The 21,137-nt window shown below is 39.4% G+C and overlaps 1 protein-coding gene across 1 annotated transcript in view; it reads right to left on the bottom strand.

The window, feature by feature from the left end:
* LOC126277987 (cleft lip and palate transmembrane protein 1 homolog) overlaps nt 1-10,448 on the bottom strand; it is a 41,092-nt gene extending 30,644 nt beyond the window's left edge. The window contains exons 1-2 of the mRNA XM_049977651.1: nt 9,843-10,448; nt 9,381-9,599 (exon numbers count right to left, since the gene is read on the bottom strand). Coding sequence (XP_049833608.1) covers nt 9,381-9,599; nt 9,843-9,953 — 330 coding nt within the window. The 5' untranslated portion in view covers nt 9,954-10,448. The remainder of the gene's footprint in view (nt 1-9,380; nt 9,600-9,842) is intronic.
* Between the last annotated feature and the right edge of the window lie 10,689 nt (nt 10,449-21,137).

Genomic DNA, 21,137 nt, shown 5'->3' with positions numbered 1-21,137 from the left:
AGGTCAGGATGGACTGTGGTATGATAAATACACGAGCCGTATTTTTGCAGGAGAGGAAAGGGTTCCAGTATAGACCCTTCAGAGTGAGGCACTTTTGGTACTGGTATTCAGCCAAGTCTAATTACTGGAAACTGTACCAAATGCAAAAATCAATGACTTGCAGCTCTGGACTGACCAGTGGCTCAGCAGATTGCTGACCTTTTGACAGCAATGAACAGTGTGATACTCAGCACAAAGCCCTGTGGGGCACCATCCTCTTGGACTCATGGGGAGCTGAGTGGTGAACCAATTCCACCCCAAAACAACTGATGGGATAAAAACTGATGAAAAAAAGCAGTAGGGAGCCTTGAAAACCCCAGTGATGGAGGGCGAATAAAATGTAATGGTGCCAAGCTGTGTTGTATGCCTTGTGTTAGGTCATGGAAAAGACTGCAATGACGTGGTGGTTACAAAAATCCTGTTGGACTGTCATTTCCAACATAACCAGATGGCCAGCTGTGGATTGTTTCTTCTGGAAACCACACTGATGGGGTGGGGGGACGCCCGAGTACCCAGCATAATCTGCAGGCAACCATGTTGCTAGCATATTGCAAATCAATTTTGTGAGGCTAATCAAGAATTAGTTAACACACATTCATTATCTACCCTTTTGAATATATAGATGAAGACCCAGATTTTAGCCTTTGATTAACATTTGGATGTTGGATCATCTGATTATAAATCAAATCAGGTCTTGGGGATCGTATAACATAAGGCAAGTCTCTAGAGCAGGTTCTCTATCAGTAAAATGTTCATTACACTGGGTTTCTCTCCTTCGGGTTGTCAGGTGCATTTTCTCTGGCATTTTGGCAGATACTTCTAATTTCACTTTTGTAACACATGGCCCAAAGACACCATGCTCTTCTTATGACACCCATCAACAGAAAGTGTTGGTTTGTGTCTATTACAAGCAAAATTATTTTTAAATCTCAATTTTATGTGGCTATTCAATAGAGTGGTCCCAAATTAGAGTAGTGAATTATTTGTTTGATTGGTATGTATTAACAGTAACAGTAAAACATGAAAAATAATCAGTACTCCAGCAGTGGCTGAACAGTGCTTCTCTATGGCAATAACAGTCAACATTGGCCAGGGCACTGCTGTCATTGCTGGAGTACTGGTTAATCTTTGTGTTTTTCTGTCCCTTTTAATGCACGTCATTAAAACAAATATCATACTAGACTAATTTAGGACTACCTTATTGAATGAGCATATAAAATTCAACTTTAAGAATCATTTGTTTTGCAGCAAGAAATAAACTGACACTTTCCATTGACCCTGGGCATCACACGAGACATGATGAGCAGTACATGTTTGGGCTGATTCCAGTTACATGTTGCAAATACACAACTGCAAATATCTTCTGCAACACCAGAGAAAATGCACCTGATGACTCTTAGGAGACAGAGACCCTGTATAATACATTATGGCAAGTGGTGATAGGGAGGGAGATGTCTTCAACTTGTTATTTATGTATTTGGAAAGCAGCGGTATAAGAAGAGGTTGCTGAATCTGTTCCTAACTGGGCCACAATGCATGCAGTAAGAACCCATGTGCTGATACTACAAAGACCACCATGACAGAAGAGACCTGGTAGAGTTGTTCATCTTCGGTGGCCCAGAAGGCTAAGGAGCTAAACCCACACACAGCACCACCAGCATTACTTCTTGCTATGTTGAGTTAGATAGCGGGACTTCATGTGAAGTCGCATAAAAGTGAGGTGGCCAGACTGAAGGGTGTCTTCACTTGAGGTGATATAGGGCTCTTAGGTGATCCTGAATAGCTTTTGGGATATCTGGTCTTGTGCGAGACTGGCTGGAGGCAGAGGGATCTGTAGAATATTGAATAGTAGCTCCAATGGCGCAGGTGATTCATGCCGCCTGCAATCCCATCATTGCAATCTGACAAGGAGCAAAGATGACAACAGAGGCATTCTTGGAAAGTCTTGTCTGTTCAGAGCAGCAACTGACAAAGAGCAAGCAACTTTAGGACCCACAGTCCTGAGACTCCTTCAGCCAATGGCCAAGATAAGGGTTTTGATAGGGAACCCTGTCACTGGTGGAAACCAGGAGGAGGAGTTGCTTCTTCAGCTAGATGCAAGAAATGGTTCCCAAAGATGGTGCTGGTTGATTCAGTTTTGAAAAAGATGAGGCAGGAGCAGTAATAGTTCTGACTTTTGCATAACTTGTCATCAAGTTGAATGGATGCATGTGTCCATATTTTTTCCTTGCCTAAGTATATTACAGACATTTCCTTTTGTTTTCCTTCATTAAATACTGGACACCCAGTGAATGTGAACAATGATGTTCTGTACAATTTCACACAAAGGTGGTTGTTCACAATGGCAGTTTCTGCATTTTGGCTTGGACATGCACATGGACGACCCTTGTCCAGAGTGAAAGCATTGAGAACATGGAAGGAAGGTGGGGTGTAGGGTTTCATGTCTCACCTGTACACCATAACTTTTTCCGAGATGACGTTCCTTCAAGAGCTAAGATGAAATCATGTGTATTTTTTCAGTTATCTTTTGGGTGTTTTGTATGCAACAGTTAAAATGCAAATTTCTTCACTGTAGGTTATTTACTGTGCACAGAGGATGTTCAGTGCTATATTTACTTGGTACTATTTAAGGCCTGGTAAAGAATGTAGCAGATGTAAGGATAGTGTGAGATAGGGGATTGCAGCACAAGAAAGAAGTAGGTGATTCAACAGCTTATGGCCCCATGCTCATCAGACACATACTCATTAAAGCATCGTAGACCCGCTGTGAGGTACGTTTCTGTGCCGTGTGTTGTGGTACAGGTGGAAATTGCAAAGGCTCCTTTTTCCATGGGGCAAGATAATTAAACAAGCCAAGTTGTTTGTAGACATGGAATGAAATTTAAATTCCTGAAATGCTTCCATGAAGAGCTCCATGAATAATGGTGAAAAAGAGACAGTAGGAGAGGGCAGGGACCCCAATAACGACTACTGTACAATTCCACCCGTCAGCTTTGACCAGTGATGTTATACTGGACCCAAAGATCCAACACACACACAGTAAATGTTTCCATGGCTCTGAAATATAATATGAATTATAGAATTGTGACATCTCTCTCTCTCTGGAAACAAGAGAGAAATAACTTACAGCTAAAAATTACGAAACATGGTACTGACATATAGAATTGAGTTACAAAGCTTAAGTACGCAGAACAATGCTAAAACAATTAAATCCTGAACCATAACACATTACCCATCTAACAGAAAATCATGGAAAATAACTAAAAATGGAATTGAAACTTTAACTGAGTTACATAACTGAAATTGCCAAAGCAATTAAAAAAAAAGATCCTAAAAGAAATCTTGCCATATTCAGAAAAAATTAACAAAAATTTGTGAGAACCAATGCTTCACTCATACAATGTAAGATAAGCTCCTAGGTGTCACCAAACCTCACCCTCTGAAACCATGCCACATTCATAAAGAAACAGTCAAATATTTGTAAGAACCAAGATTTTAAATATCACTGCTATTCATTTCACTCACAGCAATTTAAGCTGTGCTCTTAGGTTTCAGCCAAATGACATTTGGAAATCACCAACATGTTCAGAATAAACAGCACAGTTTACCCAAATAACTAAGGGAACCACAGATAACATTTAATAACAGGCTGCTTATCTTGTTCACATCATAAGCTCACAGTGTCACATGAGAGCAGCTAAGGGTGAGAACTGGAACTGCACACAAAACTGGGTAAAACTCTAGAATAGGGCCAGTGGCATACTTAAGTGTTTCGAGCAGGAATGTTGTCAGCACTTGGCGTGAGGTATAATGGGAACAAAATTAGGTGTGCCAGACAATGAGAGGGCAGCAGGCAGAAAGTAATGCATTCAGAAGAAAGGTCAAAACACTGCTGTAAATGAGGATTATAAATTTAATTGCTCCTTGTTGTAGTTGCAGCTGTTTAAACTGTGCTAGTTCCTCAAACCAAGGACAGCAGCACAACCCATGATATATTCATAAGATCAGTGAAATGTTTCTCTGCTCTGTGTTGCTATGCAATCTATCTGCATGAGCACCCTAAGCGGATCAATGTTTTTTAACTAAATCACGAGAGGGGGGTAGGTGGCTCAACGTTTTTAATTAAATATTGGGAGAAGGTAGGTGGATCAATGTTTATAAATATATGAAAGAAAATGGCTCTGAGCACTATGGGACTTACTGCTGAAGTCATCAGTCAACACATCAAACTTGTGACCACTATGAATAAATAATGATCCACCTGCCTTCTCACATGATTTAATTAAAGAAACATTAATCCATTTACTCAGTGTGCTCGCACAGTTCGATTGCAAATTCATTTCACCACCAAATTTGATGCATTTTCATGTATCTGCAATTAAACCACGAAACTTGCACCACCTTAAGTCCACTTTATAGCACTTGCTGCTATAATCACAAAATATTTCTCTCAAAACTCACTAATAAACCAAAAAACAACAAACAAGACAACGGTGTCAATTTCGGCACCAAAAATACACTGCCTCTGTTCTCATCTCTCACAGCTATATCAAAGAATCATCCCACTGCCTATGTAAAACTGACATTCTGCCAACCTATGAGTGGTAGATCAGCACCGCAATGATTGCCACTGGCCCTGATCTACACATCAGCCCTAGAATTGGTGCAGGGATTCTATTTTAATGCCATCTGTACATCTGTAAAATTTCCCTTCCCTGTTAAAATTCTCATCTCTTCCACCGGTACAATGAGATGGGGAAAAAAAAAAAGGAATATTAGGATACAGTGTCCTGTCAACACCAAGATTGTCAGAGACATAGCTGAGATTCAGACTGAGGCAGGATGGGAAATTTAATGGGCTTGCACTTTTAAAGAAACTATTTTGACAATTGTCTTAAGCAATTTCAGGGAACAGGAAACCTAAATCTGAATGACCCAAGTGGAATTTGAACTGCTTCCTCCCAAATACAAGTCCAGTATCTCAACATCACGAGACCTCACTCAGTGCTGATAGGACTCCTGAAAACACTTGTTTTCCATGCTCCTCATTTTAACTGTACGAACATTATATATGTAAGCCATGAGTGTGCCTTGAATTTTGCTGTCCACTGAATGTTTAAGTTGCTCTGCTTGAATGACATTGATTATGTTGTTGCTTTGCACTTCTGCAATGGGTAGTCACTCTTCTCTCTCTATACAGTTGGTTTCAGCAGCTTTCAAGGGTACAGAATCCACCCATTATGACAAATTTCATCTAAATTTATGCTATTTGTAAGGCTTGACCTGAAATGAAAGTGACAGAAGTGGGAGTGCCAGAGTGTCATGCACACACACACACACACACACACACACACACACACACACACACACACACACACACACACACACACACACACACACACATATATATATATATATATATATATATATATATATATATATATATATATATTAAAAATAAAGATTCCAAGACTTACCAAGCGGGAAAGCGCCGGCAGACAGGCACATGAACAAAACACACAAACACACACACAGAATTACAAGCTTTCGCAACTGGCAGTTGCTTCGTCAGGAAGGAAGGATTTTTTCCCTCTCCTTCCTTCCTTCCTGACGAAGCAACTGCCAGTTGCGAAAGCTTGTAATTCTGTGTGTGTGTTTGTGTGTTTTGTTCATGTGCCTGTCTGCCGGCACTTTCCCGCTTGGTAAGTCTTGGAATCTTTATTTTTAATATATTTTTCCCATGTGGAAGTTTCTTTCTGTTTTATATATATATATATATATATATATATATATATATATATATATATATATATGTGTGTGTGTGTGTGTGTGTGTGTGTAATTCTCAGTTTTTATGTTACTTATAGAGCACATAAACCAAAATAATGCTCAAGGTATTATATTTATTAATACAGTCATAAAAAATGAGAAGGAAGGGCAAAGAAAAATTTGGGATGCACAAACTCACAGTTAGGTGGTTTTGGTGACTAAGTAAACCTGAGCCCCTTGCTCAAACTGCTCACAGTGGCATTGAGGCCATGATGGGAAAGGCTGATCAACAGCTATGACATGTCAAACTTGTGTTTATTCCTTTCAGTTTGTTCCCGAATGTAAATTTTCTTCTTCCACTAGCTGGAGCTACTTAAACTCATTCTGGTTTGTTGTAGATCAGTCCAACTTTCTACCTTTTTACCATATCCACTTCACGATCACTGCCTATGCCAAAGAACGCTCTCAAAAGTTGTGTCTGTCTACTGTATTTCCACCACAAAGAACTTTGAACTGTTTGTTCAATGAAACAGCAGCCTCGGTTGGTCCGTTTGGGGTGTAAAGGGACCAAACTACAGGGTCTTCAATTACTTTTTCCTCATGCAAAAAAGGCTAAGTTAAAACAATTCTCAAAAGGAGTCATGGAAAAGAAAAGGGTAGAAAACTAATGAGGAACCACACAGAAAAAAAGATGCTAACCAAAAGGAGAAAACATACACAAAGGAAAAGTCATGGAAGGTATTAAAATACTATAGCAGGTGGCCAAGACTGGCTGATAACAAGAATAAAAAGGATGACTCAGCCACTCTGCAACACACTAAAATCACCAGCCTAAAAGAGAAGGTGAAATGAACACACCTAAGGACAAGAACAACACCAAGGAAAGAGTGAGGTAGAGTTAAAATGGAGGGAGGGTGGCAGCCTGGGAGAGAAGGCCAGATAGCATGATAAAAACCCCCCTTATGAATAAAATGTGAAACACCAGCCATTGAGGCATTGCCGACCAACATCAGAGGCAGGGTGCTGGGAAGGTTAAAAGTCTGCCACAGAGTGGCTAAAACAGGGCAGTGCAACAAAATGTGGATGACAGTCATGTGGGAGTCAGAACGACACTGAGATGGGTCCTCACAATGGAGGAGGTGACCATGTGTTAGCCAAGTACAGCTGATGCAGAGCTGGCTTGCGTGGATAACTGCCACACATTCATTGTCTTCTTGATGACATAGTTAATTTGGCGTATTATGGGTGCACCATTCAGTATGGTAGAACTAGTTTGCAGGTATTTGTCTCACACAACTAATTTCGAAATATCTACTGAATGGTGGTAAAAATTCTGTTACATATAATTTAAAATGTATACATTATAATCAGACGAAAATTACTCCAGTTAACTCTAAGACACCTTGCAACTGAGGTCCTCCAAACAGCGCTTTCTCCATCATGAGCGAGGTGTCCACCACTGACGAAATGCCATAAAAAGAGTCAGTCAGCTTGCAGTGCTCAAGTACTGCACAGCAGCCAACACACGAACAATTAACAAGCAGAATGTTGAGTCTCGCTCACAGTCTGGTTGACTAACCCTGATCATAGAGAGGCACAAAGTTCTCTATCCCTCCTGTACCTTGCTTCCTACTCAAACTATCATTACCAAAGGTGTGATTGACAATCATTTAAGCAATACTGTAACGGAAGATGATACATCATTCAGCATAGCATCTCATCACAAACCATTAAGGCTTGCCTAAAAATTATCAATTTATGATTTTGCTTACCTCCAATATAAAAAGTTATGTGAGCCCACTACTTTTTCTGGTTGCTTCCCCCCGTATACACTGAAATATATACAGGTGTCTATCCTCAGCTGACTGCCTCCCGTGCTATGTGTCAGGACATTTAGGCATTGGAGTCCACTTTATTCCATAAAACAGTTTTAACACAAATACCACACCAGCCCATCGTAACAGTTTGTCGCCCTAACACCATATAAGTACGGACTTATCAAGACTCCACTGCAAGTTGAGGAAAACACTTGCTCTGCACCCAAAACAACGACCACGCTAGTTACACAGTGTAAGGTGTGCAGCTCTCCAGCAACCCTTGTGTGTGGTGGGGGAACAGGGGGTTGGCTTGGGAGGAGGCAATCTAATACTGGTGTGTGCTTGTGTGGTGGTGGTGGTGGTTGTAGTGGTGGTGGTGGCAGCAGTAACGATGGGAGGCACTCCGATACCAGTGTATGCTGACACCAGTAGTTTGTCAGCAGTCAGAGAGAGAGCACGTAAGTCTGATGTGTGCTAGCATCTAGCCCTTACAGATAGTTTTAATATACAGCTTTCCTTAAGGTCTAAATTTTGGAGCTACCCCCAATTGTTTATTCTAAATAAACAGATTTATCCAACCTAAAAATCTTTCCGGGCATTCCATACAAAGTTTGCTACAATAGTGTCCTCATCTAGCTTTCAATACACTTTTGATCCACTTATTGGGAACATTTAGTTTTGAAACCAATGGTGCAAGTCTTATGAAAACATAATTATGGTTGTCACAGTAATGCCAAAGCGTCTAGCTCATGTCTTCCATTTGATTCAATATCTGAGGTCCACAATCTGTTCTGACAACAATGTTTATGATTTTAACCTGCCCAGCAAGCAACAACAACAACCTCAAATCCCCAGTACTGTTATGGCCAATTCGGATGTGAACCAAACACTGCAATTGATTGAACCCTGTGGTCATGTCACTACTAGGACCATTTCCTAAACATGTTAACCTACTCCCATGGATTTTCACAATGTATCACAGAAAAGTACAAACCAAATGAATGTAATGATTTGCTCACATGTAATATATCTCTAAAAAATCTGTTTAGTGGTATTCTGTCCTTCGGTATTCTATCCTTCAATTTTATGTCATCTAGCTGACCAATTTAAAAGGCAGCATGTTCAGAGGAAAAACTTTTGTGAAGAAAGGATTAGGTTTTAAGTCATCTGCAGTGCACTAAATGGAGATTAATTACAACTCATTTCAGCAAGGTTGGCAAGGGCACTGGACCAAGTATTTATAGGCAACGAGAGAGGAAAAACCATTGCTCAAGTGTTTCAGAACTCTCCCAGTTACTTATCTAATAATTCTCCACTGTGGAAATCAATTTGCTGGAAGAATGTAGCAAAAAACAAGCAAACAAACACTCAGAGAGAGAGAGAGAGAGAGAGAGAGAGAGAGAGAGAGAGAGAGAGAGAGAGACACTAGAGTCAGAGTTGAGCTCTCAGGGCAGAAAACAATACTAACAATCAAAGTTTGCCAATACTGTGATAGGTTGGTTGTAACAGCTGATATAATATTTGGGATATTGGCAGTCACGGTCTATTAATGCAAATTTCTGGTGACACTGCCCACAACTCACTCTCATGGAACAGGAGGGTGGGCTTGACGTACACTAGATCTCAGCGTCTTATTATGGATCGTTTACAAAATATACATTGGCACAAAGGAGTTAGTAGCTTTGCAGTTAAAATCATGCAACTGAGTTATGACTAATGATACCATTATGGGTAGTTTTGCAGTATGCAAACTTACCATAATAGTTCCGTTCTCAAACAAATTAACTGCCGGTCTACGGCTAGTAGAAACCCCCGCTGGAGCATTAGGATCTGGTGTCTGCGCAGGAGCTCGAAAAAATGAGGTTATGAAATATATGATAAGTGCTCTAATAATCAGCGATTTAATAATGGCGAAAAAGGACTCCCATCTTGTTGGCTGATATCTCTCCCGTTCTTGGTTCACACGCGCATTAAACTGAAACAAAAGCAAGCATTTAGTGGTCACAGTACAAAAATACACCAACCATGGCGTGCCAGTTATTTTATGTATATATAAAACAAAACACACACACACACACACACACACACACACAAAATCAAGGGCTTCTGGTTTATTTTCACGCATAGTCACATGCTTTCAGGTGTGCAAATGACACTGAAATCTAGTTCACAACATCATAGTATATTACACACACGAACAATTGCAAAATATACTTACGTCGTTTTGTCCCTCCGTCTGAGCATTGTCTACAATTTCCCCGTTTGCATTCACCAATACATTACTAGCCACATTCTCAACTTCACCACCAGCAACAACTCCATCAGCCATGATTATCGAGCTCACTACAAATGAATAAACCTTGACGACAGCCTGACGCAGAGATTGTTGTGTTACATAGCAGTCATCTGAGGTGAACGTGCAAAGTTCATGATTATGACGTCATCGGAACAGTGGTAGGATAAAAAGCTTTTAATTAAAAGTATCACCTAATAATTAACCAGAAATATATATTAATAAATTTATATATAATGTATACCAGTGGAGAACACTAGTATCGCCACAACTAAATTTCTAGTTCCTTAATGTAGGGGTGAATCAAAAGACCTCGCTAGTTTTTCAGCTTTCGTAAGTGAACTTGCCATACATCCACCTAATGAGTAAGCATTTTGATTAAAAAACTATGCATACTAACACCTGACATTTAAAAACATAAATAAGTAAATGCAAGTGCGTAACCAGCTTTGGGCAGAGGATACGGTTTGTTCCAATGAGTTAAAATTTGAACTCGACGACTTGTTCACAACGGCCTGAACGGAAGCTCCCTAGTTATGGATAGGCTGACGGCGGTAGAAGCCAGACGACATCGGCCACGAGTGTTTTGTGTCCGACCGCTGCCAACATTGGCGATCTTACAATACCTTTGCCTACTGCAGTCTAGAAGACATTGTCGTACCATAGCCATAGCAAATCAGTAATAATAACAGTGGCGTATTTCCTCGCAACGCCTCACACGCCCCTCAGGTCGCAGACGGTGGATGGGACGTGCTTGCTCCGCTCCACCTGCGAATTACTTCAGAAAGTTCAATCTACATATTCCCTTCTACACCACCACACCAGAAAAAAAAACAGCCTCGCCAGAGATACAGCTGAATTAATTCAGTACCAAATTGAAGAAAGACAGAAAATGTAATGGTGATTGAATAGTAGCAAGTATACCTAGAGATTATTGTCTTCAAATTTCAAAACTATTTCGTCATTCGACACAAAATTAACATTGGTCGGCCTCGCCCCCTTCCACTTATCTCTCTCTCTCTCTCTCTCTCTCCCAGAATGTGCACGTCAGCCATAGAGACATTCTTACATTCTTGATGCCTTCACTCATCTTACTGTCACCAGACTGGAGGTTGGTTTTAATAGTGTTGCACTGTATATGGTAATGTTAGAAATAGTATTAACGCCGCCATCCACAGTTCCAAGGAATAAAACCATATAAATATTAAGACTGGTGGCTACTACCAAGGTCGGAACCAGTTCTATGTAAAATAAAATGATTATTGTTTCTGTTACAGCTAAAAACAATCTTCACTAGCGTGATTCCCACACATCAATACAAGGCGCCCCACTCATGTGACAACTAGAAAAATGCAGAGCCAGCAAATACATGCAATTACACTACTGGCCATTAAAATTGCTACACCAAGAAGAAATGCAGATGATAAACGGGTATTCATTGGATAAATACATTATACTAGAACTGACATGTTATTACATTTTCGCGCAGCTTGGGTGCATAGATCCTGAGAAATCAGTACCCAGAACAACCACCTCTGGTCGTAATAACGGCGTTGATACGCGTGTACTGGTACAACTGCCCATGCAGCTTCAACACGATACCACAGTATTGTGACGAGCCAGTTGCTCGGACACCATTGACCAGACGTTTTCAGTTTGTGAGAGATCTGTAGAATGTGTTGGTGAAATGTAATGTCCATTGTTCAAAGTGCCGTCAATGCGAACAAGAAGTGACCGAGACATGTAACCAATGGCACCCCATACCATCACGCCGGGTGATACACCAGTATGGCGATGACGAATACACGCTTCCAATGTCCATGCTGCTGCAAACGTCGTCGAACTGTTCGTGCAGATGGTTGTTGTCTTGCAAACGTCCCCATCTGTTGGCTCATGGATCAAGACGTTGCTGCACGATCCGTTACAGCCATGCGGATAAGATGCCTGTCATCTCGACTGTTAGTGATATGAGGCCATTGGGATCGAGCACGGCGTTCCGTATTACCCTCCTGAACCCACCGATTCCATATTCTGCTAGTAGTCATTGGATCTCGACCAGCCCTGCACAAGGCCGCCCGTATGGAGACAGAGCTCTAGTGAAAGATAAGTTATTTAGGTTGTAATTAATTGTAGTTGAACACTTTTAACTAATTAAATACGTTCTTTAGTGTACTCTTCAAGTTCACCATTAAAAGTTTTTCTCTTATTTGCGTAGTGTCCTAGTAATCGCGGAAATTTCTTTTATATTACTTACTGCTGCTTAGGCCTAATTTTTCGAGTGTGCATATTTAGCGTTATACGGCAATTAGAAGTGCATTTGCTGTAGTTTAAATGATTAAATACGTTCATTAGGGTGCCTTTCAAGCTCACCATTAAAGGTTTTTCATTTATTTGCATATTGTTCCAGTTATCGCGAAAAGTTCGTTTTGTTTATATTTCGCGGCTTTGCCTTGCTTTCCTAGTGTGCATACTTAGCGTTCTACCGCAATCTTAAGTGCATTTGGTATAGATTAACTAATTAAATACATTCATTAGTGTGCTCTTCAAGCTTGCCATTAAAGGTTTTTCTTTTATTTACGTATTCTTCCACATATCGCAAAAAGTTCGTTTTGGTTACATTCGGCTGTTTAGTACTAATTTTTGGTCGTGCATATTATCGTTATACCACAAATTTAAGTGCATTTGGTAATAGTTTACTTACATATTAGTTTCCAAAACATATTTAGTGTCGTTTTGCATATGTATTTAATACATTATCGTTATCTCTTAATAAATCTATTAACTAATTTCCAAACTACCATGGTTACTAAGTGTGTGAGCTGCAGTAGGAAAGTTAGTTCAGGGGTTTTGTGCAGCTGTTGTGACAGGTGGTTTCATTGGGGAAATTGTAGCGGCGTGGGAATTGGGGAAGTAACCAAGACTCTTCCATTGTCTTGCAGGGTTTGCTCAAGAGATAGGATTATAGCTGAATAGGAGGAGAAAATTAGAGCCCTTCAGGCTGATATGGGCAGAGTGAGGGAGGAACTGAAGAGGTTAAGGGAGGAGGAGGGCAAACAGTGGTGGGAAGTGGTAGCTGGGAACAGGGCCCACGGGAAGAGGACAGTGTCTGACAGTTTCCCAATTGGCACAACCAATAGATATGCCTTGCTACCACAGTTAAGTAAGGAAGAGGCTCCAGTAGAAGTAGATGTAGTTAAGATGCAACAGAATCTCACTATGAAACCAACTGTTTCAAAAAAAGTTGAAAGTAAGAGGAAAGTTCTGTTGCTAGGTAGCAGCCATGGAAGAGGTGTGGGCCAGATTTTGCAGGAAAAATTAGGTGACAGGTATCAGGTCACAAACTTTTTCAAGCCAAGGTGGTAGAAGATATAGGTTCCTTGTGCAAGGGATTCACAAAGCAGGATCACGTGATGATAGTGGGTGGAGTAGGAAACAGTATTAATAGGGATCAGGGCTACAGTATTGAGTGTGATCTGATGAAAATAGCCTCGGCAATGACCCATACCAATGTTGGGCTGGTGCCTGCTTTCGTGGAGCATGATCAGCCCCAGTTGAAAGGCTCTGTCAGGAGGGTAAATACAGAGTTGCATTAGTTGCGTAGGGCAGCCACTCTGTCAGACATTGGATTGGTTACTGTCGAGGCTATTGATAGGGGAGATTTCACAAGGAATGGCCTACATCTCAATAGGAAAGGGAAGGGTAAAATGGCAGGGTTGTTAGCGAAATCCATAAGGGGGGACACTAGTACTCATGGGTGTACCTCTTTTTTAGGCTAATATCAGTGTCCAATGAGAAGTTGAGGCAGGGAGGTGCTAAAGAGGTCCAAAACTCACAAATTTCTCACAACAGGAAAGTAAATAATAATGTTACTATATTTAGCCAAAATATTGGTGGATTAAGAAAAAAAGGAGATTCTCATAAAAGTAAAGTAGAAAATAATGTTACCGTTTTTCACCAAAATATTCTGGGATTGAAGAATAAAGTAGATGAGCTCCTGGTTTGTTTAGATGATATTGAATCTGATAATGTAATAGATATACTGTGCCTGTCTGAGCATCACATTGTATCTGATATGGAAAAGGTAAATATCAGTGGTTATAAACTAGCTGCACTTATGAGTAGAGAGAATAAGGTGAGAGGAGGAGTTGCCGTATACATAAAAGTTATCACTGTGTATAAAGCTTAGATACAAAAAAGTTTTGTCTAGAGCAACATATAGAAGCACGTGCCTGTCAACTTAAACTGAAGCAGGGCTCTTTTATAATTGTAACAGTATATAGGTCCCCTTCAGGAAACTTTCACACATTCCTGGAAAACTTGGATGCCTTGTTGTGCTATCTGTCAGATAGGGGAAAGCAAATTATTACTTGTGGGGACTTCAATGTTGATTCACTGAAAGAGTGTAATAGGAAGAATGACCTGGAAGTCGTTTCTTTCAATTTGACATCTGTCATTAATTTTACTACTCGGGTAGTAAAGGGCAGCAGCACATTGGTAGATAACACTTTTATAGACCAAGATAGGTTTAAAAACATAAATTCTTGTCCTGTTGAGAATGGGCTTTCTGATCATGATGCTCAGCTAGTTACAGTATATGACATAGCTCCATTCAGTAATTCAAAACTACCCTCCACAGTTGTGTGTTCAATTAATGACTCAACAATTAGAAATTTCAGAGAAAATCTTCAGCAGTTGACTTGGATGAGGTGTACAAGGAACCCAATACTAATTAAAAATATAACTCATTTCATGATACACTTGTAAGAGAATTTGAAAACTGTTTCCACAAGAAAATAGTTAAATCAAATTCTAAGAAACCATGCAAAAACCTTGGCTTATTAAAGAAATAAAAATATCTTCTAACCACAAAAGGGAACTGTATCTAACAACAAGAAAGAATAATGACCCAGAAACAGCCAAATATTATAAAAACTACTGTGCTACATTAAGAAAGGTTATTAAAAAGTCCAGAAGCATGTGCATCATGTCTGAGATTAATGCCCCTGATAACAAAATCAAAACAATTTGGAGTATTATTACAAGGGAGACAGGACAACCAAGAGTACAGGATGACGGTATCACCATCAAAGTGAATGGAAACTTGATAAACAACTAGCTGGAAGTCGAAAGCATTTTGACTAATCATTTTTTAAATGTTGTAGAGAAAATAGGATCTAAATGTTCATTAGAAGAAGCAAAGCAGTTAATGGAAGAGGCCTTACCCACACCATTTGATAAAATTGAAATTTCACCCACTTCTCCTTCTGAAATTAGGAAGATAATAAACTCTCTCAAGAATAAAATCTCACATGGAATTGATGGCATTCTCAGCAGAATAATAACAGCTTGTTCTCAAGAAACAAGTGGGATTCTTAGCCACATATGTAATAGCTCTCTGAAGCAGGGTATTTTCCCAGGTAGACTGAAGTATGCCATTGTTAAACCACTGCATAAGAAATGGAATAAAGCTGATGTCAACAACTACCACCCAATCTCTCTTCTGACTGCCTTATCCAAAATTCTTGAAAAAAGTAATGTATTGTAGAGTAGCTTTACACCTTTGTAAAAACAAAGTTTTAACAAAATGTCAGTTTGGTTTTCAGAAGGGTTTCTCAAAAGAAAATGCTATATATACTTTCACTAATGAAATATTAAATGCTCTGAGTAACTGGAAGTCACCTGTTGGGATTTTATGTGAGCTATCAAAGGCTTTTGATCATGTAAATCATAGAATACTTCTAGATAAGCTCAAGTACTGTGGTATGAATGGGACAGTGCTCAAATGGTTTAAATCATACATAACTGGAAGAGTGCAGAAAGTTGAAATAAACAGTTCACATAATATGCAAAAAAACTGATGATTTCTCAAACAATCAAGAATGGGGTGCCGCAAGGTTCTGGCTTGGGTCCACTGCTGTTCTTAATATATATTAATGACTTGCCATTCTATATTCACGAAGATGCAAAGCTGGTACTTTTTTCCAATGATACAAGTATAGATATCACACCCGACAGACAAGAATTAATTGGTGAAATTGTAAACGATGTTTTTCAGAAAATCATTAAGTGGTTCTCTGCAAATGAGCTCTCATTAAATTTTGACAAAACACAATATATACAGTTCCACACAGTAAATGGAATGACCCCATTAATAAATATAGACTTTGATCAGAAATCGGTAGCTAAGGTAGAATATTCAAAATTTCTAGGTGTATGCATTGATGAGGGGTTGAACTGGAAAAAACACAATGAGGATCTGCTGAAACGTTTGAGTTCAGCTACTTATGTTATTAGGGTCCTTGCAAATTTTGGCGATATACATCTGAGTAAATTAGCTTTCCACACCTATTTTCATTCTCTGCTTTCGTATGGCATCATATTCTTGGGTAACTCATCATTGAGTAAAAGAGTGTTCATTGCACAAAAGCGTGTAATCAGAATAATTGCTGGAGCTCATCCAAGATCATCCTGCAGACGCTTATTTAAAGCGCTAGAAATCTTCACTGTAGCCTCACAATATGTATATTCACTTATGAAATTTGTTATTAACAATCCGAACGAATTCAAAAGTAATAGCAGCGTACATGGCTACGGCACTAGGCGAAAGGATGATCTTCACCACTCAAGGTTAAATCTAACTTTGGCTCAGAAGGGGGTAAATTATGCTGCCACAAAAGCCTGTGGCCACTTACATAATAGCATCAAAAGTCTGACAGATAGCCTAGCCATATAGCATTTAAAAGGAAATTAAAAGACTTTCTTAATGGCAACTCCTTCTACTCATTAGATGAATTTTTGGATATAGTAAGCGGGTAATTTACCAACCCCACAAAAAAATTAAAAATATTGAGTGTCATGTAATATTTTGTCTAATGTAATATCTTGTATAGACACCTTTCACTAACCTGACATGTTCCACATCATTACAAAGTGTTATATTCATGAAACAAGTACTAATCTAATCTAATCTAAACCAACGCGAGCAGCAATGTCGCGATACGATAAACCGCAATCGCGATAGGCTACAATCCGACCTTTATCCAAGTCGGAAACGTGATTTCTCCTCCTTACACGAGGCATCATAACAACGTTTCAGCCGGCAACGCCAGTCAACTGCTGTTGTGTATGAGAAATCGGTTGGAAACTTTCCTTATGTCAGCACGTTGTAGGTGTCGCCACCAGCGGCAACTTTGTGTGAATGCTCTGAAAAGCTAATCATTTGCATATCACAGCATCTTCTTCCTGTTGGTTAAATTTCGCGTCTATAGCACGTCATCTTCGTGGTGTAGCAATTTTAATGGCCAGTAGTGTAGATTACATTAGATAAGTACTTTAAATTGTTCTGAAGATAATATTAAAGGCCAGTCAACATGCAATGATCTGTCTGCTCAGATATCTGTGCATGTGTTATAGTGGAAGTGGAATATTAGGGAAGGTAAACCTTCTGTAACGGATGTACACTATCACTAAAATGATCAGTGAGAGCTTACCATAATCTGAGAAATATACATCTACTAATGAAGGTGTACCATCACTGTACTCGGCTAGGCAAAATACGGTAGCATATTATCCACTAGCAAAGGTATACCATCACTGCTCCCAGGTTATTAACGCTGCGTCCAACAATGATACCACACATCAGCATGAGTGTAATTGTCGTTTGCTCGTTATTGTTAAGTAATACAGCAGTGCAGTTATGCTTGACAGCAGTGCAGTTATGATTCACATCAGTGCAGCTATGGCTGAATTAGTGAACTTCTACGAAGATCTTAGAGTGAAATGGGGAAATCTCAGTTATAATTCTTTCTTCATGGACAGAGAAAAGTGCGAGTCACTTAGCAGACTCAATCACTAAAATCTGGAAGGCAATGACTACAAGTTTTTGAAGAGTTATGAAGTGCTGGAAGTGAATGGAGTGACCAAGTTAATACAACCAGTAACCGAAGTCTGTAAGACTAAATACTGTGTTTATGATGAACAACTGTATGATATCCTGCATCACGCTCATGTAATGACTGGGCATGGTGGACATGGCTAAATGATGTGTGAAGTCAAAGTTCTGTAATATAACATACAGACAAATCCAAATTTATTTTGCTTTGTGTGAGCCTTGTTTGCAAAAGCAAAATGGTCAGAAAAAAGAATAGTAGTGAAGCCAAAACTATTCAAGAAGCTAAATTACAGATGTCAAGTTGATCTCATTGACTTTCAATTGCAACTAGGTGGAGATTACCAATTCGTAATGGTTAATCAGGACCACCTCACTAAATTTGTTGTTCTCAGGCCACTGAGGTCCAAAACAGCTGAAGAGGTATGTGATAACATTACTGACATTTTTACGTTGTTAGGCATCCCCTCAATACTGCAGTCTGTCAATGGTAGAGAATTCGTCAACAAAATAATGAGCAACTTAACTTAACTATGGCCCAATTTTAAGATTGTACTCGGCAGACCTAGACACAGTGGGAGCCAAGGCAGTGTAGACATAGAAAATATGCTTACTACATGGACGCAGGAGCACAACACCGTGGAATGGGGCTCTGTGTTAAGATTTGTGCACCTAATGAAGAATAGTGTTGTACATTTTCGAATAAAAATGTCTCTGTACAAAGCAATGTTTGGCTGCCCTCCTAAACGTGGTTCGTCTTCAACAAGTTTACCTTCTGAAGCATTGAGGAATCTTCACTCTGAGGATGAACTTGAAAATGTAATTAATCAAGTGAGTGTTAGCAGTGAGACAGGGACTGAAACGTTACAGCATAATGATCGAAGTGAAGCTCTATTGCAAGAGGATAATGTACCAACAGGAACAGAGGCTGAGAACAGACAGAAAGAAAATATTCCTGACAGTAACGACTACTGCCCGACTGATTTAGACGAGACAACTCGTGCTATTGAAAAACACAGAACTGAAACATACAAGTGCTTAGAAGAACAAGTGCAAAATTGCGGCAGTGTTCAGATCGCTGCTTTCCACCAGTGGAAAAGGCCTGTACTGTGAGAGCTCCAGTTCCCGACTTCTATAGAGGAAGAGATGCTAAGTCAGTCTTGGGTATCGTCCTTGAGACAATGGCCGATGGCTTCTACCGGATCGGGACGAGAGATGCGACGTGCTTTGCTCGCGGCGTACATCGCCTTGCTAAAGAAGATGTTCCACGTTTGTGAATGTAAATAAACTGATTTCATCCATAAAGAAAGTGTTTCTAAAGGCTCCTGCTCGCATCAAGACCTATAAAGAAAAACTACCAAATTTTCCTTTATCTCACAAACCAGTGGTAGCTCCTTGGAGTACGTGAAAAGAAGCTATGTTGTTTTGCAATAAACATTCCAAGGCCAAGAGGGGTAGAAAACGACTTCGATAGTGCAGAGACTTTTGCAGTTTGCCAGTGCAAGGACGCTTTTAATGATTCCAGTATTATAAAAGACATTGCTGTGATTAGCACTCATTTCCCCCAGATACCTGCAAGTATTAAAAAGCTTGAAACCCAAGATTTGGCGTTGAATGAATCTATTCAGTTAATATAAATTTTTTTAGTTAACTCTTCATTGCCAGAGGTATTTCCAATAAAACTTAAAGAAACGTTTGAAAACATTTTAAACAATAACTCAGGCTTTGAACCCTTGTGCCAAATCGATAGTTTTATTAATGGGACAGGCACAGTTTCACCAGAAACAATGAGTGTCAACAAATCACCCAAATTCAAATACTACTGAGTTACCTCTGCTGATGTAGAACGATCCTTTACTGCTTATAAAAGCATTTAGAGTGCTCAAAGACACAATCTTACTACTGAACATTTGGATCAGAAATTGGTTGTTTATGTTTACGATAGTAGAGAAATGGAAAATAAATTGTAAATGATGCTTTGGTCCAATAATATTAATTAATAGTTAATGCTGTTCAAAACAATTCGTGATTGTATGTTGCTTTTTTTTAAATAAAACATTATGGAGTTTTTGAGCATGCCCTGTGCGTGCAGTATATTTCGAAGATGGTCCTTTGCATATCGATTGTTTCGTTGCAACACCCTCGCATCCCATCTGCTTGTTACCGAACACAATAGCAAAGAAGGAACGATTCTTGAAATACGGTATGCATCCCCATTTTACAAGTTTTTAGAAAATAATCCCAGAATGGCGCCCTTCCTAACCTGTACCAGAAAGTATTCAGAAAATGATATCAGCTTTCTAAATACCGATGTTTCGCGTGGCTGGCGCTCTTTTTCGTAACTGATATGCACAGGTTCGACTTTGAGATATAGTGCACGCAGTAGCTACCAAGGGTTTTCATTGTTTTCCCTTGCATATTTTAATACTTTTCATGCATTTTCAAGCATGTTCGTGCATATTTGCATGCATATTTTAAGATTTTTGTGATGCATATTTTCCGGTCTCTAGTTATGACAGTGAAGCTGGGTTCACACACGTAAAAAAAGTTTCACAGCTAGTGGCATACTGCAATACCTTGAGAGAACTCTCTTTTTTCACTGGCGCAACTTAAGAGATGCAGCTTTTGTCATACTAAAAAACGTTCAATTCGGTTGTACTTTATTACACCACTTTTCTTCCACCTCTGGCCCCTGGTGGCTATATTTCAAAACACTAACGTTCTGTCACACTGTCACTGCTATTGTGGAGCAATTGCTGCTGTACTCCATTCGATTTTAGTGTGTTTTCATTTCATTACTGAAAAAATTAAAAACAATAGTTGGCCGGTACATTTTCGTAGCTTCAACATTTGCAAACCAATGATGTACACCTATCCCACAATTTTGAAAGGTTTTTAGATGAGTAAATAAATGAAGTTAATATGCAGCCAAAAATGAGAGTTGTATAAACTTTGTGATTTGTGAGGCAACACACTGTATAAATCATGAATTATTCGAAGAAAATAGCCCCCAAGTATGATGTGGTAGCTGTTAAACTAAAAATTAGTTATTCGATTTACCTTCATCAACCAGTAACCTACAATAAGGTTCTGAAATCTTACAAGAGTAGAGTGTCTGCAGACGATATCTACGCGCCAGTTGGTGGTTAGTTTGCCACAGCAGGCGACATTTTCGTCTTAGAATGTTATTTCTTTTGCAACTGTGTTTGTGGTCCCTGTCTTATACCTGCGCGAAATCTATTTTCGAATCTAACATTTAACTCTTGTCACAGCTCTAATGCCATAACCTGCATTATAACGTTCATATCCGCCCATAAATTTCGATTGATGCC

The sequence above is a fragment of the Schistocerca gregaria genome, chromosome 6 (genome assembly GCF_023897955.1).
Source record: "Schistocerca gregaria isolate iqSchGreg1 chromosome 6, iqSchGreg1.2, whole genome shotgun sequence".
In the NCBI taxonomy this organism is placed as follows: domain Eukaryota; kingdom Metazoa; phylum Arthropoda; class Insecta; order Orthoptera; family Acrididae; genus Schistocerca; species Schistocerca gregaria.
Note: the sequence above shows the minus strand (reverse complement) of the source record. Positions and strands in the feature narration are given on the sequence as shown.